The sequence below is a fragment of the Varroa jacobsoni genome, unplaced genomic scaffold (assembly GCF_002532875.2).
Source record: "Varroa jacobsoni isolate VJ856 unplaced genomic scaffold, vjacob_1.0 scaffold_148, whole genome shotgun sequence".
Lineage (NCBI taxonomy): Eukaryota > Metazoa > Arthropoda > Arachnida > Mesostigmata > Varroidae > Varroa > Varroa jacobsoni.
The window spans coordinates 46,466-71,559 of NW_019213050.1; the positions used below are offsets into that span (position 1 = coordinate 46,466).

A 25,094-nucleotide genomic window follows, 5' to 3' on the forward strand; every position below is an offset into this window, starting at 1 on the left:
GTTAAAATATCACAGGGTAATTCTACCTCAAGTCAATTATTTGTAATAGTGAAAATTTCTTAGGGGCGACCCATCTGTGCTACTATAACTGCAGATATTTTGTTTTAAGGGCACACCGCCAAATCTTACCCCTGTGCTCTTGGAGGCATACAAAAAGCCACCAGAGTTCATTATTATATAGCGCACCTTATCAGTGAGAATATGCGGTCCGCTATTGCATCGCTAATTACTTTGAAAGACATCTGTCTAGAACAAGACCATCTTATAATTATGACGTATCGGTAATTTATTTTATAAGATTTTTAGTACATCGGACTTGTTGCAGTAGATAACCGCTAATAAAAATTTTAATGGTAGTTCTGGAAAAGTGCTGAAACCAAGAAAAAGGGTTAAATTTATGACTGAACCACTAGTCGTGTTTTGCACGTCGACGTAAATGTTCGACGCTGCTTGAATATTTGTCTATCTTCCATTGTTCATCACCGGTAAAATAAGAAATACGAAACAATTTAAACTTTTCTTGTTTTAGTTGTTATATTCGCATCGAATTTTTCGAAAAATTATCGTAACGTTCAGCACTATGAATCATTTTGTATAATCAGAGGAACAAGTTATAAAGGAGGATGGTCGCCTATGGAACACACAACCCGAAAACGACTCTTAATAGCCTTAGCTGGTTCGAGCCTGCCCTTCCATAACGAATCCTTATCATTCGTGACTGTGCCATTATACGTATGGAACAAGGCAACGCGGAGCGGTCTGTTTTTTCTCCTTTACAGACGAACGTGACGCCCTTTAGTTCCTATATCCGCAGGCATATCGGTACATTTCCCGTACATGATTAAAGAGTTTGCCCACGACGGTTGTTCTTACAACTACCCAAATGCGCGCTCACGATCCTCTCGACCGCAAAAGGCTCAGGTAGGCTTCAGTGTAGCCGCCAGCGAACCATAACTATAATAAGAATAACATTACAGTTGCTTGCGTGTAGCTGACGACCAGACATCCAAATAGATATAAAAAGTAACCTCTTTTAGTATTAGAGCACACCAGGAAGCATTTTATGGTCGATCTTTGTCCTATTTTATTTTTAAAATGTACCATTAGAGTCTTAGGAAGGAACTACTACCTTTCTGAGAACCTTTGAAGCTTGACTGGTGGGACTTCATAATGCGCCGCAACTCAGCAAAATTGCCCAACTTGTCAGCGTGTCAACAAAAACACACTTTGTTGAATAATTAGTATACATAAATAGTATGTGAGTATTACCATACATTGAATGTTTACGTAGACATAGATTACATTTGTTATCTACAAACAGACACCGGATCTTTCGTATGAGTAAACATAGCGGTGGCTTCAAGGACAAGAAGACATTTCCTGAGGTCCGGTACAATCAAGGCGTCTCGAACTACCACGATATCAGAATGGTCGATATATTGCGCAAACCTTCTATTTTCCCAGTACAGTACTCGAAAATAATCCCAAATGATCGCCCACCAAAACAATCTGTGCCTAAAAAGGAATTACAGAAGCGATCGGTATAAAACTGCGCGTGTCCTGGGAACAGCGTCAGCCACATCAGACCTTGTAGTCCCTAAGCCTAATCTAGCAGCTTACGCGAACTTAAGCTCTCTTCAACTGAAAAAATATGCATAGAGCTTCTATTTGTTCTGCGCTGTAAAAGGCATTTAAAGAAAAAAAAAAAAAAAAAAAAAAGACACTATTGCACGAATAAATTTGATCATATTTATAGAAAATTTGCCAATTCTGTTAGATCGGTTTCTTAAGCTTGCAATCACAATGGAAACGATAACTTGTAAGTAAATCTTAGACTTTTCAGTGGTTTTACTTCTTGCGGTGTAAGACTCTCGCGAATTATATGCTTTTAGCATACACGCTTTTGACATGATGGAAAAAAAAAGACAACAATCAGCGACGAAACTGCATTCGTTTACTCAGCTTAGCGTTCAGCTCTGACAAATGACAAACACATATATTGATGCGTTGGATCGTTGTTCAATATTCAAGATAATGATAACATATTCAATTCGAACAAAAAGAATTTTAGTCTGAGACCTTGGCAATACGTTATTAGTTGTGTCGACCTCTACGTGTGGCGCTTCGGTCGCTATGCATCTGTTATATATGACTGGCTCCCAGCACGAAACGACATGCGTTTATATCCGGATTGATATTTGTATAGAAATTCTAATAAATATCTTCATTTTTTCCTTGAATGAACTCATATATATATATATTATAAAGCTTTAACTAACAAGATGTTTTGACTCGGGCAGATAAATGTGTCATAGGCAGTCTCGCATGAATACGTATGTGGAATTTCAGCCAGTATTGACTTAACTGTCTGAGTAATCGTTTTAGATTTCATTATGATTCACTGTCTATCCATAAAGTGTCATATGGAATATTTATGAGTGCAAGTTGTTTTTTTTTTCTGTGCGTAGTGTACCGCAAAAGCTCACGAACAATAGTTTCGTGTCCGATGGAAAGTTCCCGGTACGGAAAGATGCGTTCTGCTTTGAATAGAAGCTGGTTTTGAGTCGTTTTCGAAGTATACGAAATGCGGGTTTTCGATTTAGGTTTCAGGGAGAACGTTCAACAGCATTTGTTTTAGAAATTGGGTTGGCTAGTGAGATCTTCAGCATTTCTAAGTCAAACAGGTTCGTCAATCAAATCGTATAAAACATTTCGGGTCTTGAACGCTAATGCCGGCTAATAAGATGCACGCCTGAAGACGTTACGCCAAGCAACATGATTCTTCTGCTAGCTCTTCAATAGCTAACGTTATTGTTCAGACTCTCGTTCGAAGCAAATGTTTCCAATAATTAGCTTTGCATCATGTATGTTTATAGAGTCCGACAGTCTTTGCTTTGCTTTCAGACAACGGCCAGGCCTACCACCTAAATTTAAACCTTAGGCTCTTGTTTATCGTGAGACGCAACTGTCTACATGGTGATGACTCTACAGGCCTGGCTATGTACGGAGGAGGTCTGGGATTAGCTTTAGCTTTAAATAAGTACAATCTAACTGCGCTGTATAATGCAAAGCAACGCAGCGCTGCCGTTGGCAAGCCAATGTGGACACTGATAAAATATCAGTCAATCAGACGCATTTATTCACCATGTCAAGTAGCGATCAAAACACTAAAGATCGGTAGACGATCTATGAAGCACATGATTACTCTTGTTGTTTAACGCTGGTATCAATCAAGCCCCTCTAGCTATTGTGTCATTGCATGCGGCTGTTTCCACTGCCAGTGATTATCCAAGGCATTTACTTTGGCCTAACCCTTAACTATGCTCGTCAAATCACTGGTCAAACTATGGTCGCGAGCTGATTCTAGCTAGTATTAGTTAAAATGTTTTTGCGTTCTAGGATACGGTGACGTATTTACAGTTGAAATGGGCATGAACAGTAAATAGTTGTCCTGCTATCCACCACGCCATCGTCGTGCGGGGTGGAAAGGGCGACGGACAGACTACAATTCGCTACTTCAACTCGGAAGACCATATCGTACATGATTGCGTTCTACCCTGCTCTCAGGGCATAAGTGCATATATGATCTATGGTTTTCCATAAAAGTACAAAGCCTTTACAACATTTCAGGCAACACCATTAAAGACTGTTCTCTTATTATAAAAGTATTAAAAACTAAACTTTATTCCAGGTCGCAAGTTCATCTAATTAACATATTGCACTTGTAGATATCCAACTATAAGAATGTATTGCGTTGTCCGGGAAGCAATGGATGCTCATGTTCGCTCTGGCCATTTTTTGATTATGTGTGGTCAAATGCTATTGAGAAACCCTTGTTGCTCTTTTATTGCTTTGTCTTGGGATTCAAAAATGGGCACGTTACGCGAAAACACAAAGAACGAATACGAAAAAAGCATCTATCTGCCTATGGCAAGAAGTTACGAAAGCAATAGACGACTTTTGGTCCAGGTGCAGCTCATTGAACAACCACCTTCTATCCAAAATTTGTGTGCAGTCTTTCTAGACTTTAGAAATCCCAGTGAAATATATCCTTCAACTTAAAATGCCGTATTCGGAATGGGCAACCCAAATCACTTTTAGAAAGAAAAACATAGCTCACTCAGTTATATTAATTTTCTCGTACAGGCCGCACTTATCTAGGTTTATTTACGTATGCTCCTTCATTTCGATGCAGGCTGGTAAAACTTGTCAAAATATCTAGAGCGCTGCTTTTGGTACCTATTATCGACTTTGTTGGATCCGTCTGATCGGGCACTACTTGTATCATTGTTCTTAATTCTGTAAATTTCCTTTTGCGAAATTCCGGAATGGCATCTTTCAGACCGTCTAAATGAGCACGATAGACGGAGCAGTTGGTAATTAAGAGTCGAGGGATCTCTACACGCTAATTAGAACAATTAACAACTGCGAAATTATATACCGATATAAAATATGTGCATTACTTTGAGCATATGAGATGACAGGACATTTAGTTAGTTAGATCCAGTATCGAATAGGGTGTTACTGGACATGGCGTTCTCTTTAGTTCCAGGTAGAATGCCATATTGGTCGTGCTATTGTTGCCCAAACCATACGTTCTGCTCTCAGTAACTTCCAATTGGCTCGCTAGCAAGTTAGTAAACAAACTATAAGCAACTTGATGCAAGGCTAATTGTAAGTTTCCATGTGTTCAACTCACTAATATTTTTACTAGTAGACCTCAAATCAAATCAACTGCCTAGCTCTAGTGTCGAACAGGATAATTGTTCCATTAGATATTTGTTTTTATCTAGATCTGCGCCTGACCATTAATAGATGGATACCTAGAGCCGTGGACATAAAAGAAAATGCGGCAATTGAACATTCACAAATGAGAACTACTAGGATATAAAATGTTTGTATTTTTTTTATAAAGCTGCTAATAGGAATATATCAACCAGCGGCATTCAAACACCTGTTACCATTTTTGGTGGTCATTTATTATTTAGTTGTGGATGCGTAGATGTTTTACAATTTGCTTTAAGCCAACTTTTTAATATGTCCTGTGTCTGATGCCTGTGAACTGGCCGATTAAAAGACCACATATATACACGTTATATATAAACAAATATAGCATTCTATGTTTTTAATTTGAATTTCTTTGATACTTGTAACAGGCGAGATGGAAAAGTGTAAGCCTTTAACAGACTGCCCCTTGCGTTTATGGCTATTCCAAATTTTGCTAGGTTGGCCAAATACTGGATATTTCAGTAACGCTCTAGTCCCGCGTGTTTCTTCGGCGCGCTAACCGAGGCACACGTACGAAAGGATCCTTGTCGTGAAACATCCGATCACTGTTGCAGGCCAATTTTTACCTATTAAATTTGTAATCGAAACTAGTATAAATACAAGAAAAAAAAAAGCCATATTGGAAATATTTTCTTCAATAGTATCGCTGCTTACGCGCCTCTATAGTGCAAAGTGTTAACTTTCGCATGTCACACATGAATATGTAATACCTTCATATTATATATATAGGGACATATAGCGCAGACTCGGCGGAACAAGTCTCTTAATCAAACGAGTTTTCAGACAGTGGTTCATAGTGAACTGAAATGTTATTTTATAGTAATTACACTAGTGACGAGCAGTCCCAGTCAACGACTGTTGCTTTTGTAGACACTCCGCATCCTTGAGCTCTCGCAGTTCATCGTCAGCGACAAGCCTTCATTGGCAGCCAATGACCACACAGCTTACATTGAAGCCTATACATTTTCATAGTAGATGGGAAGGCAAATCGCAGCTGGACCAAATGGCGCCGGTTAGCGGCCGTGGTACCGCCGCGCTGTGATCATCTGCTCGCTCAGCGGTAGGCAGTCATGATCAATGCACTCACCACGGAAGGCTGTCATTATATGTGCTTTACAATAGATGCAGTTAGCTATTCTCTATCACTAACATCGGCATCTAACTATTCTTAGTACGTTACGAAAGAGGAATTAAAATGGCTGGATGCAACTTGATGGCCGGTTTTATTACAATCGGCCGTATTAGGCAGTAATGTGGTTATTATCCCTGCTTGCTTACTTTTAGTTATAATACAAGGTGGACATGTTCGTGGGTGATGGATGGCCAATTTACCTTTTGGAAGACGCCAGGAGGTATACCACTATTAAAGATAAATCGTAATTTAATCAATGTGAGTAAACTAAGGCTGCGCGAAATTACTAATGACTTATCTTTCGCACAACCTACGGATTTACTGTACCGCGATCCGATAATAATGATAATGGATCAAAGAAAAGAAGCAATAGGCTAAAGGAAATTAGCATTACAAAGATAATCAGTTGGAAAGATATAAGTAAAGATATCTACATGTGACCCAATAACCCATTTACACTTGAAGACATCTGCGTGTAAACTATTGGGTTTAGAAAGATAAGCTCCATTACACCGGCCAGAGGAATTTAACCAGGAAGCCAGTCATCCCAATGATGCTTTTACATACAAAAAGAGCTATATTTTCTAGAATTTCTGGAAGACCAGAAAACGAGCAAGCTGGCTCAATGAGCGTGAGAAGGAAAACAGTGGCACTGCACTATGGTTTAAAGTAGATGAATTATTTGCTTCTACAGACATGCATTGTAACAGACGAGTGCATAGATCGAAACTACTCAACATCTCGATTTCGTAAATCTATCCCTACTACACTATCGTTATCTTGGCCAAACGTCCAAGGTTGTCGTTATCAGTAAGCATATTTATATGACAATCCTCTGTGGATCGTAGCACTCGCCCTCAGTCCGTTGTTGATGTTGTTCGGAATGAACACATTCTATTATCAAAACAATCAATCTTCCTGGATAGACTGCTTTTACTGTGTTTACTTGAATTATAGTTCATTTTTTCCTCCTTATATTTGAGCGTTTGCGAAGCTATTATGCTACACAATAATCCCAGAAAGCTTTTAAGTGAGCGTAGCTATCAGGCGTAAGCGTACCGCTTTGGGAGAGGGAATGGTACCACACAAAGACTACACGCGAATACAGAATGGCTGTCGTTTGAATACTCCACATGCAAACAAGTGGGGAGTCTGGACGAGTTAGTCGAACCTCGACAAGTGGAATCGTCAGTTGTGAACCCATCGCTTCCTTTCTTTAGAAGTTACAAACGTTGGCTACGTTGTGCTCAATGAAGGCCCCAAAGGCCACTTGGTCAATTCTAGTTTGTAACTAGTTTGTGTTTGGCGATCATCAAGTTTTCTTTTAGGAAAACGCTAGAATGTTAGATACCGTCTCTTACGCGTCTGCTGTAAGTTGTCCTTGTGAATACCTGATAGAGTTGATGATGTAGAATCAGAGACCCTTATAGTAGCCTGGCCATTTTACAATTGAAGAACATTGAGACTTTGGTATCGACCACTAGCGCTCCGAAAGTACTCCGATCTCAACAAAAAGCTGCGCTTTCTCCCCATTAAATTACTTATATTTTCAACAATACGCCTTCATTTTTTTCTTCTTCTTCTTATTCTTCTTCGTCTTAAGCTTAAGACTAACAGTTGCTGAATTGATTAAAAATTGCTCAAATATTAGTTGCTATCGAAGTTTTCAGTCGTTAAATACTACGTTGTATTTTACAATATTACTGATAAAGTACTGTTTAAGGGCTAAGTTCTGCCAAGTTAATGTGACGCCTTAATGCAGCTAACTAATCAACGACAACTGGGTTTCAACCAAATGACTGACCGAAACTGTTCGATTTGGTGTGCCCAGAAATGTGTTTCCTTGTTTGGCGGGCAAAAGACGACAAAGAAATTGGGCTAAGCTGACTGGGTCACTTGATCAGTCCTGTGAAGACGTCCATGGAAAATCTAGCCAACTGGCCAAATTTCGTTTTATTCTAAAGATAGAAATTTGCCTTTTCCCGTAAAGCATATTGTTAAATATCTTGGTACCTTTAAGTAAACAGTAGCAACTTCATTTAGCAAAAAGACATGGAAAGAACTGCGCCAGCGTCTTCAAAGCAGCCACCAGCATCGTCCATGCTTATATATCATCAAATGCATGATCTTCATGAAAATTGGGCGAACAAGTATGCTCAACATGTGTTTAATAGCAAAAATACGGGGGGCAAAGTTCTTGGGTTGCACTTTCATGGAACTTATATGGTTCTGATAGGGCTCTTGTCGTCACGTCGAACTGATTGCATAATTCCTTAAAGATTTAAACTTCGTTAATACCTATAAAAAAATACATATACAATGCAAGTATTGGTGAGATAGCTGAAACCAATGAAAACAACGTTTTTTGTCGGGAAATCGCAGGACACATCCCAGTGGTTTTCTGGATTCTCCGCGAATTCGCCCCATCATGGTCGTCACACGTATACGGACAAGGTAAGGAAGTAGTCAGGTCAGCTCGTTGAAAAAGGTTGTACACATAAACGGTGTCTTGCTTCTCCTCGAATCCCTAAAAATGCTACCTGTAGTAACACACATACGTCCGGATATACTCGAATACGTCGATTCAATTTTGTAGAATATCCTTATCGATGATCATAATGTATTAGTATGGCATTTAAATATCATAAGAAATCGCAGACTGTCTTCCACCGTGATTCTAGTTAACATTTCGGTGTACTAGATTCGTGTCCTATCAAGGTGACGTGTTCTTTAGTGATACTGCAAATGTAATAGTGATTAAGTGCTAATTGATATAATCACTGTTACACCGCAAATTAACTAACTTTTCCGTACTACGTTCGTATGGCATTAGTATATTGATAAGACAGCTGTTTACGCCTCTTGTGGGGAATCTAAATGTCAAGCCATTATTAGCTTACCCGATGGAACCTAGCCATATATCTGGTGTTTTTTTTGAATTGATTACAAATCTGAGATGTTCGTGTCGTTAGTTTATCTGTTGGCACGAATGCTACACATACGGTCATTGCCGCAGAGTGAGCAGGCGCAAATGAAACGCAGTTTTTAGAGATATTTATGCTATGTGGCATTGCTAACGTTCAATTTGGTGACAGTAATGTGGTTAATTAATGAAAAAATTTCAATTTTTGCTTAAGGTTAGTTGAATATCGCTAGCGAAATAACACATGAGATCGGTTGCTGGGCTTGTGACGCAAGCCAGCTATGCCCACAGACGTGGTATAGTTAAAACCTACTTCAAAGTAGTAGCAGAGGCGCCTAAAAGATAAATTCACTATCATTCGAATTACTGATGCGGAATATATGATGTTCATCCTAAAAAAACAATAAAATCGTACGAAGCACCATTTAGTACACGTCTAAATCTGTCTGTTTCTATTCACTCATTCACGAACATTAGTTCAGATTTATGCGTGCATTTCGTTGTAGGCTACCATTCGCTATCTGCTTGCATTTGTGTAAGTGATAGGTCTGAGTCGAGATTTCAAAATAACAATAATGGTCGATCGACATCACGCAAAAATTGCTGCCATATTATTATGTCAGTGCCACAATTGAATTAAGGTAGACAAACAATGTTGAGTATGCTGAATAGAAGAGGAAAAATCAAGTGAATATATGATAAAGTTGTAATATTCTCTGAAATAAAAATTATAAATAAGGCTATTTGGCGGAAATCAACATTCAGCTAAGAAGTACTACGGATGTTTTTCTGTATTTTTTCAAATAACTCGCCATTGAACGATAAGTTCCAGTCAACCAGTGAAATTTAAATTGTATAATGCGCTTTTCGTTGAAACTCCATTTACAAGGTAATAATAATAATAAGCAGATGGTCGTGAAAGTGACGGGTAGTCACATCTGAGAAGTTAAGAAGCGAGTGACAGTTACCTGCATTCGTTTTAACAGATATTTGGTTACCAGCAGTACGATGACACAGCCATTTGATCCTGCTCCAAGACTTTTAATATCTCGGCCCGAATCCAGACTAAACTATAGACAATTTTTTACTTACCTTTAAAATGACGAGATCCTATACACGGTAGAAAGAATTTAAAAAAATGCAAGATAATAATTTTCCTTTTAATTTATTGATATAATGACATATACTACACGATAGGTGCAACTGAATCACGAAACAGGTTTATTGCTCATTGTTCCCATTTGCTTTTGATGTTTTATTGCAGATATCGAGTCGACTTCAGCTTGGGAGTAGTGCCAGGATCACGAACGTCCTCGGTGGCGCTGCCGTAAAAGGCAGGGTGGCTTCAGTCGCAAACAGCATCGAGGCCGAGTTGGCCTATCCCGAATATCGGGATTACGAAACAAGACTGGCTGTGTTCGACCAGGAAACGCGTGGAAACGAGAGAATACAAGCTATTGCCCGTGCAGGTTTCTTTCTTGACGGATGCGTTCTGAAATGCTTTAAATGCGGTATTACAATAACGTTTCGTACGTATTCATGTACGACCAGTGGCGATATTACCGCTGATCATTTGCGAAGAAGCCCGCAATGTGCTTATGCAAAGTCCGAGCAACTGCGACAGTTAATGCGGTCGTCCGCAAATGAACGCTTACGAACATTCGCCGGAAGATGGACTCAGAGCATTCCCAATGAGAGCCTATTAGCCAAGACAGGCTTTTACGTCGACCCGAATGGAGACGGTGTTCCGGAGTGCGCTTTCTGCCGGATCAAAATATCATCATGGTCACCAAATGAGCACCCTTTCGATACACATGGCCGTTTAGCTCCGTTCTGTCCGTTTGTCGTTGATCCACCGCAAGACGCAATCGGTTACGACATTTGTGGTACGGGTCCTTATGGTCAGGCTGTTCCAAATGCTGTAACGCATTCAGCTCCCCAATACCCCAACCTGGCGTCTCCGAAAGCGCGAATGAGCACGTTCGACACCTGGCGAGGGCTGGTAGACCCGGAAGCGCTTGTTGAAACTGGGCTGTTTTTTTTGAAGGAAGGTGATTCAACTAAGTGCTATCATTGTGGAATTGGATTTCAAGGCTGGCAAGAAACAGATGTGCCTTGGGAAGAGCACGCCAGGCTTTCGCCAAACTGTGAGCTAATCAGGCTTCGAAGAAAGCAAAAAATTGAAGGTCTGCAAGAGTCTCCTGGCGAGAAGAACCCCTTAACTTTTCTGCGCGAAGGTAAGATTCAGCTTGAATCGAGAGATGGAGAGGTTCCAGCACCACCATCGGTGTCGACAAAGCTTAACCCGCCCCAGGAGGGATCACGCAGTATTTTCAATACGCCAGAAGGCCTATCTCAATCAGCAACGAGTAGTTCGAGAGCCTTAAACAATTCTAACATTAAAATATTTTCGTCTCCAGGGTCTAGAAACACGGAATCCTTGACCTGCAAAGTCTGCCTGGTGCGACAAAGGGAAACCGTAATGTTACCATGTAATCATTTTGTTACTTGCGCCACATGCGCCGCCACATTGACCCATTGTCCGATGTGCGGAACAGACATAGAACAGTTGTTTAGACCAACTTCGAATTAAGATTCAGATAGTAAGTAAAATCATGTACAATTAGCGTACACAGTTTGGGAATATCGTATCAGCTTTCATCAATGGACAGAGAACATATTGGTTTAGTTATACAACCGTATCATAGCTAGAGTTTAACGAAAGAATTAGATTAAGCAAATTTTCCGCATAAAGGCGCGCACAATGTGGTAAAAGGCAAAACATTGTCTCTTTTCAAAGAAGATAGAAAAGCATTTAACGTAAAGAAAACAAACTTGCATATCTGTGAAGAACATCGTATAGGATATTTGAAAAAAGGAAAAGGATATATGGAAAAGAGTGACAAGAGCACTAAGTACAGCAAACATTGGTACTGTTTGTTATACCTGATACATTTTGACGCTGTCTGACACATAAGGAAGCCAAGCTACATCTAAAAGCTCGCAAACCCAATTAAGGAGAAGCCCTAAAAAAAACTGTGAGACCACTTATGATCTGTCTGCAAATATGGTAGGTTCCGATAATAATTACTCGGATAATTCAGTCATTTTTACGTTTCATCTTAAAATTGCTAAGTACAAATGGCAGCCTTCATAGGAATCACTGTATGGGTAAACGAAAAGTTTCGAGGGTGCTGCGATTTCCCGCGAGTATGTTGCACAAAGTATAATATCCATAAACCTTATATCAACCTTGACCTTACTGTTGTTATCTTCACGTAGTTATTGTTATTGTTGTTGTTGAGGTTCCTGTTGTTGTTGTTGTTTTGGAAGTTGTCATGTCTATTTATACGACTCTTGGAATCAAACGCGAAATATCGAACGTGAAATAAAATACGTTTCAGTACATCAATGTTTTTTAATTATATCAGTGTTTTATGCTAAAAAATCCAACCTTAAGTATAAGATATTATTATAAATATTTCGCTTTTGTCGCCGTGTAAGTTAAAGGCTGCGTTGCATGCAAGGTCCACAGATATTTAGCACTCGTACAGGGAATACGGCATGTAGTTATAATACTAATTAATAATAATAACTATAATAATTAGTGTCTGATAAGGTTGAGGATTGTGTCAGAGTTCTCTTTTTCTAAGTGATAATAAAGCGATAATACTTCATTGAAGTACTTATTATATGCACGTTACTAAATCTATAATAAAGACGTAATATGCATCATTTATATCTACATATGCTATCTGCATGTAAAATTAATTTCACGATGAAGAAGCGATTGGAATCAATATACATAAATTTTTCGATATCCACCGTAAAAAGAAATCTTATGGAGACCTTCACATTTACACAATCTTCCCTCTAGCTAAAAATATCCCGGACCCGCAAAGATAACCTAAAACAGCTGGACACCTGATTTTTAGAGTACAACCGTCGTGTACAAAACGCGTTGATGAATTTTTATGCAATTGACTGCTGAATTTTCCGCTAGGACTGTATCCCCTAGCGATTTCTATCTTCACATCTAGTAAGCATTATTTTACGTTGCGTCTACCCGGCGTTCAGTAACTCCTCTATGTAGCTCAAGTACCGTTGCTCGTAGCATTGGAAAAATATATCGAACGGGGGGTAGCCGCTGCACTGAGAAAACCCTCACGAATTGTATTAAGGAAAGCAAATAAGACTTAAAAAGCAGAAATTGACATATTCATAAAAGGTAAAAAAAATTGTGGTCAACTACTTTGTTCTGTTATATCAGCACCAATTCACATATATTTAAGTGAATACAACACCAGAAATACGCAAACTGTTAAGCCAATATCAAATAATGGAGCTTCCCAGTACCTATTGAGTTACACTTGTCAGTACTAGTATGTCATCGATGTAGAACCTAAATTTGACGTACGTTTCGTGTATTCTGAATTGGACGATTTTTTAATTTCCTTAATAGCTTATTTTCTTTATTTGATGATAATCTGCACGGGGTAAGTTAACATTGCATTTTTTCATTTGAAGTTCGTAATGAACCTTTTAATAACCCACGTACACCATGCCACATCTATTTGTGTCTATTTTGCTAGATAATTATATTCAGCTTTTCTCAAAAATAAGGAGTGCTTATGTAGGGAAAAATCTGTTATTGTTCCATCAGTTTCTGGTTGATATTTGAGGCGCTTTCACGACCATTTTAATTTTGGAGTAAAAGCGGTACCGTGTCCATTTGCACACACAGTGTGTAACGATACTTGAGAAGTTGATACGTATATGATCTACTCTCACCACTCTACTCAATATGAGCATCAGCGGTGACAAATGTCTTACACTTAAAGCCCAAGGGCTCGAGATCGAAGATCTAGGATCGACCCGTAGCTGATGCTCAATGCCTTATGTACTTACTGATCTTGGACGATCGGCTCAGAAAGCATTTATCTCTTATCTATAGAGAAAAAATAATTGGGTTTGAAAGCTGTATTATTTTTGAATTGGTTGTCATTGCTTCTTTGGAATATGCTGTTAGCAAGTGTATCAATGCTGTTAAAGAGTTGCAGCACTAATGAGAAAAACAAGCTAGATCTGCTTGGCTAGTGTTTGATATAACCGTGAAAGGTTTATATTTAAGGCCGGATTTTTCCGGCTTCTCGCGCATAAATAAACCACACTCATACTAAGATTAAACTTCTCAAAGCTTCATTTGAATCATTATTTGAGTGAGATTTTAACCATTCTCCCTAACTTCTCATTCGAATGTGCGCGCTCTTTGAATTCCCTTTCCCAAAAGGTTGTGGTACGATTTTTATGATTGTATTTTGTTTTATTCGCTATATATGACACGTTGCAGCTGACGTTCTCGTTCGATCGTTCGTCGACAAAAAGGCTGTAATCGAGCAAAACTATCAGTGGCAGTGCCACAGGGCAGCCGATTCGCCGGACGAACCACAACAGCAGCAATGGCGCGGTTCTACCCTCACCCATTATTCTCTTCGCCTGCTTCTAGCAAGGCGCCGAGTGGCCGGCGGCCAACAGCCACCAGGCAAAGGCGGCCTGCCCTAGCCTTGTACCCATCCGTCCAGCTAGCTAGCGCCCTGACTCGCCGAATGGGTAGCCGCTGTGCAGCGATCGCTTAGCTGCCGCCTGTCCGGTGCCGCTCATGCTCAATTGCTCCAAGAGGAGGCAGCACCGCTGCGGTTCGGCGCGGATACAGTCACCGCTCGCAGTTTGTTTGAATGGTCAAAACAGACCAGAGTGGTCTGGCCTGTAGTGGGTTCCCGTTCGTTGGCTGGCAGGTTTGCTGCTACTGCTGCAGTTTCGGAGCTGCGACCGAAATCGCTATAGGAGCTGCACCGTTGCTTTACTTGCTTGCTTGTTGGGCCGTTAACCTTACGTAGCAGTGCGTTGCTTTCCGTCGCGGTTTCTGCATTACAGTCGGTCGACCTATCGCCGAAGTAATATTGTGATGTTGATTGTGGTTACTCGACTACAAGCAAACGTGCGTAGTACCGAATCGCAGCGTGTAGAAATGGCGGTACTAAATCAGTGTGTGTCTGCCGCCGAATGCTGAAGAAGCTTTGGTTCAATCACAACAGCGTTTATTCTAAGTAATGCCAGAGTGCTACTAGTGGTAGAATCTTATAAAGGCATGCTTTGTTTTCCGTCAACAGCCACCGAAATTGTCATAACGAAGGCGACGACGACGATGACGATGACGACGACGAAAGAAATGTCGACTACAAACAACTTTGCTATCGTACGAACTCAGCAAGTCTCCAAGCCGTATGTGTCTCTCTAGTGAATATTATTCGACAGTTTTATGATATCTGGTATTATCGATTATGTGTGGTGCATCATTCAGTCCAATTTAAGTCAGCCGTCGCAAATGTTCTCAAACAAACGTTGCCGTTGTTACTGTTGTTGAGCAGGAAACTAGAACGGCCGCAATTAGACCCCTACAGCTCTCCAGTGTACATACGACAGTACCATTCCCTACCGAACGGGTTCCAGACGGCACACGTCGATCGTCCTCAATCGTTTAGCGGACGAATTTGTTGAGAGACAACAAACCAACGCCAAAGTTGAAAAACGTCCCAATCAATTAAGCGCGTAAGCAGCCAAAAAACAGGCAGCAAGGAGATCATTATAGTTCCATTATAGTGCCACTGTTCTATAGGACAACAACAGCGGGAAAGCCTTAGCGATTCCGTTTTGCTAAAATAAAACAGGGCACTCTCTCTGGTGGCTCAGTGATGTGTGTGATGACCGACGACGACTGCTTCAAGCGCCAGCGGGTTGCCAGCTAGTGAGCGGGTCAACGGTGAAATCTCCTAGATGAAATGTGTGAAGTTTGGTTGGGCACTATCTGCTGCCGTGTTATATTTGCTAGCACTCTTGCGGCTGCCGTCACCGGCGCGGGACCGTGAGTGACTCATCAGTCTTGTGGAGCTCGACAAGCAGCGCAGGGTGGCCCTCACGAGGTGTTCATAAGGGCGTCCACCGATTAGACGCGTACAGGAGACCAATGCGATCGCATCCGTGCAACAGCTAACAGACTACGGCAATAAACAGTAGCATCACCGGAGAAATTGTGCTCACGCTGTGCTCACTGTCCTGTCGTAAATGTCGTCTCTGCTTTTTTGGATATGAAAAAGTTCTCAGGCCTACGGAGACAAGACGTAATTGCCCCTGTCGGGAATTTCCGTATTTTATCCTTCATCAAGAGTAACACGAGAGGTTACCTAAAAACAAAAAATACTGGAGAAATAAACAACTATCAAATTGTGGATGACAACATCACCACCTAACTGAAACAGCTGCAGGATCGGGATATGTTTTTGGTGGCGCCAATAACACATCAACATGTGGTAATGATATGAAAGGTTTTCTCGCATTAGCTGGATATTGGTAGCGTATGCTGTTGTTGACAGCTATGCGTGTTCACGTGTGCGCGCGTAATGTCCATGGAGTTATAATTGTCTACGAGTGACTTGTGTTCGACCCTTTGGATACATCGATTTTCGTGAGCGTCAACAAACTTACGTCGTTTGATTAGCGGACATCGTTATCGTTCGAGGCCAGCGGGGAGTGGAAGTTTCTACTAAATTCGAGGGTATAAAGGTAAATGTGTATATATACTTTAATTATAAAGCGGAGGCACGGATTGTTAGTGCTGTTGAACTAAATTATTGCGTTTGGGGTAACTGTTGGCCCGAAGGATATGGAAAAACTCAAAGGCAACAAAATGCAGACAGAGACTATGTTAGACTGAACATTTTGACGGACAACGACATGCATTTTTGTGTACGACATAATTAGATCATGCATATTACTTATGTTCTGTCGACTGTAGCAGTGGCTGCAAGCTAATTAACTATCCAAGAAGGCAAGTTGGCCATAGGATGGATTGTGGATCTAATTCCTAGCTGCAAAGATTATCCGCGACTATATAGATCTATATTTAGGCCTTGGAAGGGGTTTATTGTTATGCGATACCAATAGGCTGCAATCTCGTAGAAATCGTATAGGCCCATATCGAATATCCCGATGCACACATTCGCCGCAAATGCGTAGATCAATACGAGTACGAATAAACTTGTACGGAGGTAAAGCTATCACATTGAATGGAACTCTTACGGAGTATTGATGACGGCAAGGGAGATGGCTCTTGTCCTAAGTACAAAACGAGAATTGAAGCGGCCTAATATGTTGTACACTAACTCACAAATAGGTCAGGAATTGGTGCATAAATCACGTGAAGAGGAAAGTAGATTCAACGTATTAAACCTGTCCCTATTGAAGGCACAAGAGCGTCATCATACCGACATAAATGTCACAATACCGACACTCCTCAATGTTTTTGGTTACTCTCCAAATGGCCAAAATAAATGTTCACCTTGAACTCGTTCGGTGACGGTGTCCTCCTGACTGCAGGACAACTGCCGTTGAGCCGTATCCACCTCAACACCGCGCAACCCCGCCTGAATTCTATATTAAGCCGAAAAAAGTTCACACAAAGATATCCTTTTACTTGCTCCCAGACGACCAATGCTGCTTCATTGATAGCGATGGAAATGGCTTATGAACACGTTGTTTGAGTATCTTTAGCTCTGTCCGAGCTCTACTTGTCGAGAGTTGACTAAGCTCGACTAAAGGGACCTGGGGAAAAATGCTTAATTCTGCATCTTGAAATATCTGCAGCTGAACTAAGACCGTATCAGCACGTACAGAGTGCTTTGTCTAGATAAGACACTATAGATATCGCCCGTTTTTATGCTGCGCTCAAATGCTAAGAGACATTTACATGTTTTTTTCGGGTGTGTTGACCGGCGCATCCCTTACAGATTTGTTTATTCAATGTAACTGTCATTTGCCTTGAATTGTTTCAGTTTGAAGGCCTAAACAACTAACAAGTCATTCTCAAAATTTTCTCCTCAAAATTCACAAATAACTATATTTCTCTATGACGTTACATTGACACCTCTAGGTCTGTTGGGGTTCTGTTTAGTAGTACGACGCTTGGTGCATCTCTTCTTTTCGCCTTCGGAAAAGAATCAAATATTGTTTTGAACTTAATGGCGTTCTCTGCGTAAGTAAGTTTTTTTTGTCTTGCTGAAAGACGCATAGCGTCTATTTTCAGACATTGTTGACCCGCGTTTTAGTCTCAGTTCACACAGAACAGTCTGGTTCTGGCTAAATTGCAAATACCTTTTATCAACAGGGTTTTGCGTCAGCGGTAAAAAGGTCCATGTCGGAACAGTCGAAGGGTGCCGGATGCTTACAATTACTTTAAAGAATAGTTCAGTTAGAAAGTTTCTTGATTTTTGCATCTTTAAAGAAAATCTGTCTAACTTTTATGAAATTAAAAGTAAACCTGGGGCCTTCGCAAATTATACAACATTACGTTGCGCAAAAATAACATCTAAGCTCCAGATTAAGATAGGAGAATTTTTGGATAAGCATTTTTGCATGAGTTTTTGGGCTCCTTTCAAACTTTGTTCTTATTGCGGATCTTGCGCGTTAGTTTGTTGCTGCTTTTTTTTTGGAACCAAAAATAGTGAATGAACGCATGCCCACTGTGATACACTTTAAAATGCATTTGAATTTGAACCGATAATCTTTAGGTCTACATATCAGTAGGCTGCAAAATTAATTTTGGCACATTTATCTTACATTCACCGGTCCATTGTCATAAAATAACTATAACGAGATAATGAATAACTAATAAAGCTAGGTAGATTGGTGCCTCCGTATGTACCTGCGTTAAAGAGACAAATATGTCACTTAAAAATAAGCCGATACGTACGCTCTCCAATTAAGTTGCTACTGCTGCAAAATATTATCAATATGGGCCTGTCCTTTCGAAATGCATGCGATTTATTGGCTGAAATAATATTTACATGGTCGCAGGCCAATAAGAATAAAGTTACTTTTGTTAATAGGTAATTTTAACATAATAAATAATAACAACGCTGAAATGGATTATCAATATTGTCAATTATTATCAAAGCGGATTATCAAGATTGTCAATAGCAGAACTATTATAAACAGAAATACGGTGAACCAGCAATAATCGAAGGGTACGCCTTTTCTCATAGATAACCGTTTAGATTTAACGGACATATTATTACCTGAATGAAAAATTACAGGTTTGGCATTATAAAAAGTGTTTATTAAAAAGGACGTCATTTATTATTTGCAATATAAAGCTTGAATTAGGTTTTAGCTCGATTATATTATTTATTGCGTAACAAAAACGTTGGAGAGGCGCGAGCAAAACCTGCTTACACGACACTTTGACTTAGATTTATCTATAGATACCACAGTTCTATATTTTCTGAGTCAGTAAAAGCAAAATTCGCAAAAAAAATCAAATCAATGCGCAGACATGCGTATTCTTCTTGACATTATTAAGACAGTTATAATGGTTTATAGTAAACAGCCGAACACGTATATGTAAAGGGAAACTTGGAAGTTACTTGTGATGATGTTTTTACTATCTACTTGGCGGCGTCACTCACATGTTGTAAATTAGCGGCGCGCTGATTTTCAAATCAGAAAATATTGCTGATTGCGGGTTATTTCATGTTGTCATACTGCGTGGTTGTTGACGTTGTCGGCAACAGGAACAGCACAAGTTCCATGTTGTGTTATTATGTTTGATGCGAACGCATTCGTTTGTTCAATTGGAACAACAGTTATAGCAGTAGCAGTAGTTGTAGTAACAGAAAATATGGGAGCCGTATTCGAAAGGGGCTGATGAGCTGACCAACGTTATTTTGAGCCAAGCACGACAATGACTTAGTCGTGCGCACCGTTTGGGCCATGCTGCAATCGAGCTAAATCGTAGATAGGTGTCAGCAGACAAAGATGGTCACAGTTGACGAAGTTGGTCGGTTGATAGGACACGCATGCATTAGAGGTACCTACGGTAGCCCTACAGCCGTACAAGGGGAACCTACCCTATTGCAGTATCGATGGCGGCCGCGGTCTCGGGAGCACCTATCGGCGTCTGCATCAGTACAATCAGCGGCAGACAGAAGCAGTGTAGCAATGGAATTGGAGTGCGCTATTTTGCCGCGGTTTCGTTCCGCGACGCAGTGCGATGCGCTGCGCTTCGTCCCGCGATTTGTATTGTTCATGCCCTATCAGAACGAGTGGAGGCGATCGGCGATCAACCGAACGGACCATGATAGGGGACTGGCGTTTTTTCGAAATCCTGCCGTTCCTGCGGCTGTTATTGTGTACTGCTCGGTGTTCGGTTAGCATCAGCTTCTGCCCGCGCGAATACCGCCACTGGCCGGTGGTTGACAGGTCGCGTATAAAGAGGGACCTGTCACGGTCAGCACCAACATAGTCTCATAGACAAGGCATGAGATGATCAGACGGAATGTGACGATAAGTCCGGCGGTAGACGCACTAGTTCGGTAGTGAGGAGTCCTGCTGATGCTGACTTAACGGTTCAGTATTTTTTTTTGCTTACGAAACCTCTTTGTAGGGACATCCTCACTGAGGTGACAATGTTGGTCGTCCAATATGTGTAATACATATATCTTGCGGAATCGTACCATAAATTTTGTGAATGCAAATACTAGCTTTGGATTGGTTGAATTGTCAATAAGGGGTCAGCGGAAAACAAAGAACTAAATATCCTATCGACATTTCTAGAACGAAAGATCAGTTCATCAAATTACAATTTTATACTAAAACGTTTTCTTTATTGAGATGGACGTTGCGCTTTTATGTCATGGCAGACTTAAACAAGCGAATCAAATTTAGATAAAATGTCATAGAAAGCACTGGGTTAATGTTCTCAGACTTAACATTCATAAATAAAGAATTTCAGAAGCTATAGCCAATGTAGCGCCATGTAGAACCATCGATCAGCGATATGTATCTACGACCAAACGTCCCTGAAAATGTTAATATTTCTAACACTCATATCAGCCACGAATACTTTCTGTGAGAGCAAGGCGTCTTTTTTTTTTTATTATTGAACGATGACAATCAGGCATATTAAATGTGTGTGTGCGCATTCAATGCTGTAAAGATAAAAAAAAATTGCTTTTTCTTTTTCAGTAATTTTGTTACCGACAAAACGACCACCACTATGAATATGTGAGGGAAAAGTACCTCCAGAATCAGAGTTTTCTTTATGGCCAAGCTAGCGCTGTAGTAATATGTCTTGACTTGCGTCAAATTACATACCGCTTTCTGCTAGCAGCTTCCAAACGCCATCGTGTGGCCACAACCGAGCGCGTTGTCTAACGTAATGTACTGATATATTGCTGCAAGCTGGCTTTAGGAGAACCCCCTTACCCCGGCTCCAAACGTCGTCAGGAAAAAGTTAGTACTGGCTCTATCGCACATAACAGACCAATGTTTTAAGTTTTGCCCAACGTTTGTATTTTAATAGCATTCTGTTATGTGGTTGCCCCCCGGTACGACAAACTGAAACCAACCAAATTTTCAGGGGCACATGTGGTCATAACATAGAATAATGCCTACTCTACAATGTATAACAATATATATAAATGGAGAAAAAAAGAAATAATCAACCTAAGTTTTATTACGTTTTTCAATTTTTTATTGTGTCTAATGTTGCAGTCAAGATACAAAATGCAAAAAAAAACCGGGGGCCTGATCACATTTTACCTGCACTACCTATATAAAACACTGTAAATATCAAGCGGCGGAATATTTGACAAGTACTTTAAATTTATTTTGTCCTTCTCAGTATGAAAAGAAAAGCCAATGTGTTCTTTGGTTATCTGAGGTGTTTTTTGCTATATATTTTAGCTTAGTCGCTCTAACGGTTAATTGCATTAGCAGCCAAAACAATATATTTCTATTTTTTTCCTTGTCGCCTGCAATGGCAGTTTTTCGTAAAGCCTGTTGCAAGTAAAGCCTTAAGTGGGGATACTGCGATGCATACACATATATTACTCATAAAATACACACCAAATGCCTCTAAAGCGCGGAATATTAGAAGTTTGTTACAAAGAAGATGACTTTCTTAGTGATACAAGTAGCGTGGTAAATAGCTTCCAGTCTTGATTAAGTTAATGTTATGTTATGACTTGTGTAGAGCAGTTTTCAGCAGTTCACAATTATATCATATACTACGTTCCGCATAGAATGAAGTCTCCGGTTGGGTTCTCCAGCCTAATATGATCCTTAAAAACCTTTTATTGTATCTTTCATCGTCTGAGACCATTTCTGGGAAGCTGCGTCTCATCACACACCGGGCACATTGATTCAAGTTGTATTTTTTTGGAATAGCTCGTCAGCTCAAATTGAATAGCGATAAGATTTTCCATCAGCATGTTCCCCCAAAAAGATTTGCCTTACCGTTACGAAACTAGTAATTGGTAGCGGGTTCGCTACATTTATCATTATAATATCGTTTCGTGGGCCGCTTCGCTCACTTTCTATTCATTGAACTTAGTTACTATGAGTGCTCATTTGCTGTTCACTGAGTGTTAATGCTTAAAGCATTCATTGTTAGGGCCGGTTCGTCATTGATGGTCATAACACCATGTTGTAAATAATTCCTGGAAGCGTTACCTTCCCTTGAGCGCATAGAGATGCCACAGAATGGAAGCCACATAAGTTGCGCACGTGTTTAGGCCCAGGGTAGAGCCTCTGAAGGCCGGTGCCCGAGATGCGTTGTTGTCGTTGTCGTCGACGACGTCGACTTCGGTGGTGGTATTCTGCATTAAGTCGTCATTTTGATGCTAGCCCCCGTCCCGTCAACATTCCATGCGTTTTTCCTGGGCACATTAGGGGGCACCTTCTCGATTAGAAGACGAACTCTACTTTGATACTGTAGCACTGTTGCTTTCCGGCGTATTGAAGGCTCTCGCCTCTTTAAGCTGGTGCTGCCCAGGAATCGCTGGAGATAGCAAACGCAGGCGTTACTGTTATCATGCACCCAGGTATTCTGCGCTAGCCGCTATATGCATGGATCTACTACGAGTAAATCTTTACGCCTTACACAGCCTCTCCTCAGCCCTCCATTAACAAAAGGACTAAGGCGCTAAGGTATGCTAGCTGTGAGTTTGCGGGCCTAAGACCTCGCCGGCTTCACTCACCACGGCCCTCATACGACCTCGTTCGTCGACGGGCAGGAATTTGTGCCTGAAATTAGCACTCTCTTGTAATACTGGACGCACCGCACTGCTTTAGGCCGGGGATCCGGGAGAAGAGCCGGTGGCAGATGGTCTGTTGTCGAGAAGGCACGCTCCTGCCTCTCCGTCTCACGCGAGTAGGGTAAGTTAGGGCATATGTATATAGCATTTAACGGACGGGCCGTTTTTCGGGTGGCTGAGAACGTCTGAGTGTAGGCCTTTGGATCGTAGGCGGTGGAGGATTAAAAAAAATTGAACTTGTAATCCGAAAGGGATCCCAGAGAGTCGTTGCATATGCTCCCATCAACGGCGAATCTCATAATAAATGGGATTCCATTGTTCCGTAACTATGGAACCTCGGCCGTCTGATCAGTGTAAGGAATGCTATATTGGCTTTAGGACTGTTGGCCAAATTTTTAAAAAAAGCCCTGAGGACGATTAATTTATTTTTCGAGACATTTTTCTGCGGTAATGGTGCATCATTGCTATAAAACAATTCCTTTAGTACTAATGGTAATGTAAGCAGTTATTAGACTAATAGGAGAAATCGCGCGGCATACGCTGAAGTGCTGTTAGTTATATCAGACAATGCACGGCTTGTTTCGTATTAGGAAACGCATACTGCGGGAGTCTGTTGCCGTAGAAATATGCATTGATCACATCAAGACGTCGTGTATGTCATTCTGTGACTGCATTATTATTGCTATTACTGAAATTGACATCGGTAAGATGTGCTTTTGGCGGAGAAAGTTGAAATCGAACTAACCATTTTGAGAAACCAAAGATCGGAAGCGGTCAAAGGGTTTTAGTTTGATTTTGTTCCGTAAAGCAATACTGGAATCAGCCTTTATCATCTATCCTTGCCAGTTAACGACCATGAATTAATAAACCTCAAGGAATACACTATATTCTTGTCTTTCATAGATGTTCTACATAACATTCGTCTACCCGTGCCTTATCTTGTATATATCAATAATGGATTCGTCGAAGGCTGGGAAAGATCGTCGGCTTTTAGAATCGCAGACACGTTTGTGAAGCTATCTGAATCTCTTCCGTATATTTCATGCCACATGAAAAGAAACGTACATCATTTAGTCCATTTCTGACCTATGCTCCTAACAATATTCGTACGACGCATTTTTTTCTACTGTAGATTGTCAACCTTACCGCGGATTCTGTAGAGATAGCTATTGATAATGTCAGCACTGAGCTTATGTCATACCCGCAGATGGGTGTAGTTGCGCTTGAGGTGTTTCTGCACCATGCATTGGCGCTTGGCGCGTCATTCAAACGCGGCTTTGCCATCGATTGATCGACCGTCAGCGGAGGCGGTGTCCGCTTACGACGATGGGAATATGCGTGCCATGGGAATGTGCAAGGGTAAAGCCCAGAAGTACAACAGGAATGAGGCGAACAGCATAATAACGCTTAGCGCCCTACGCGTGTAGCACGATTGCTCGAGCCCCAGTCTACGGCAAAGAGAGCAAGCAGTGAAGTAGAAGAAGATAGACGAGTGTTCGTCAGACGACAGTACTGGACGATCGGTTTACACACTGTCACGTAATCGGCATATATTATAACAACTCATGCATACGCTTTACTACACGATCTTACCGGGAACCTCAGTCATTCACTCACGATGTTCGCTAAGTTCACGGTGGCACGTTCCCTAGGCATGTACACGTAAAATGGAATTCTTAGTCGGACGATCCATCCCATAGCGACAAATTATTCTATCAACGCACAATCCGAGCGTCTCGCTAGCTGCTCTACAGTATTTGCTCGACATTTAACAGAAAAAAAGATTCGCGATACGGTTATATGCAGACCTGTCTAGTAGGCGGCGCGGTGCTTGGCAATAATTCTGAATATTCGGGTGACAAAAAACACGGACCGGTCTCGCTTTGTCGCCCTGTTGAGCGTATACAGCTGCTAGAGACCTGGTTAAAACTAGGCTGTTAGACGCTAAGGAAGAATAAAGAAGAAGTTCAACTAAATGAAATCGAGATGACGGTTCGGCCGACTCGTAGCAGCTGGCTCATCAAGCAAGCGCTTACACGGACACTGCGTGAAAGCCATTATTTCTGGTACAGCCGTACACGCATTTATGCGTATCCCATAC

General features: G+C 40.9%; 2 protein-coding genes and 1 long non-coding RNA gene across 4 annotated transcripts in view; 2 read left to right on the forward strand and 1 right to left on the reverse strand.

Moving 5' to 3' along the window:
- Positions 1-4,871: 4,871 nt before the first annotated feature.
- LOC111269472 (uncharacterized) lies at positions 4,872-6,234 on the reverse strand. The gene is made up of 2 exons (XR_002685784.2): positions 5,616-6,234; positions 4,872-5,354 (listed from the first exon to the last, which is right to left on the reverse strand). It is a non-coding gene; the product is annotated as an uncharacterized LOC111269472 (long non-coding RNA).
- Positions 6,235-7,030: 796 nt separating this feature from the next.
- Positions 7,031-12,249, forward strand: LOC111269460 (baculoviral IAP repeat-containing protein 7-B). Its single transcript, XM_022849075.2, has 3 exons — positions 7,031-7,290; positions 8,303-8,374; positions 10,108-12,249. Exons 1-3 carry the CDS (start codon positions 7,261-7,263, stop codon positions 11,434-11,436), a joined length of 1,431 nt encoding a protein of 476 aa, XP_022704810.1. The 5' UTR covers positions 7,031-7,260; the 3' UTR covers positions 11,437-12,249.
- Positions 12,250-14,384: 2,135 nt separating this feature from the next.
- Positions 14,385-25,094, forward strand: part of LOC111269477 (serine/threonine-protein kinase DCLK1) — a 93,121-nt gene continuing 82,411 nt past the window's right edge. The window contains exon 1 of one of the 2 annotated variants that reach the window (XM_022849127.2): positions 14,385-16,463. The gene's annotated coding sequence lies outside the window, so the exon portion shown is untranslated. The remainder of the gene's footprint in view (positions 16,464-25,094) is intronic. The other variant, XM_086972100.1, reaches the window with a different exon arrangement.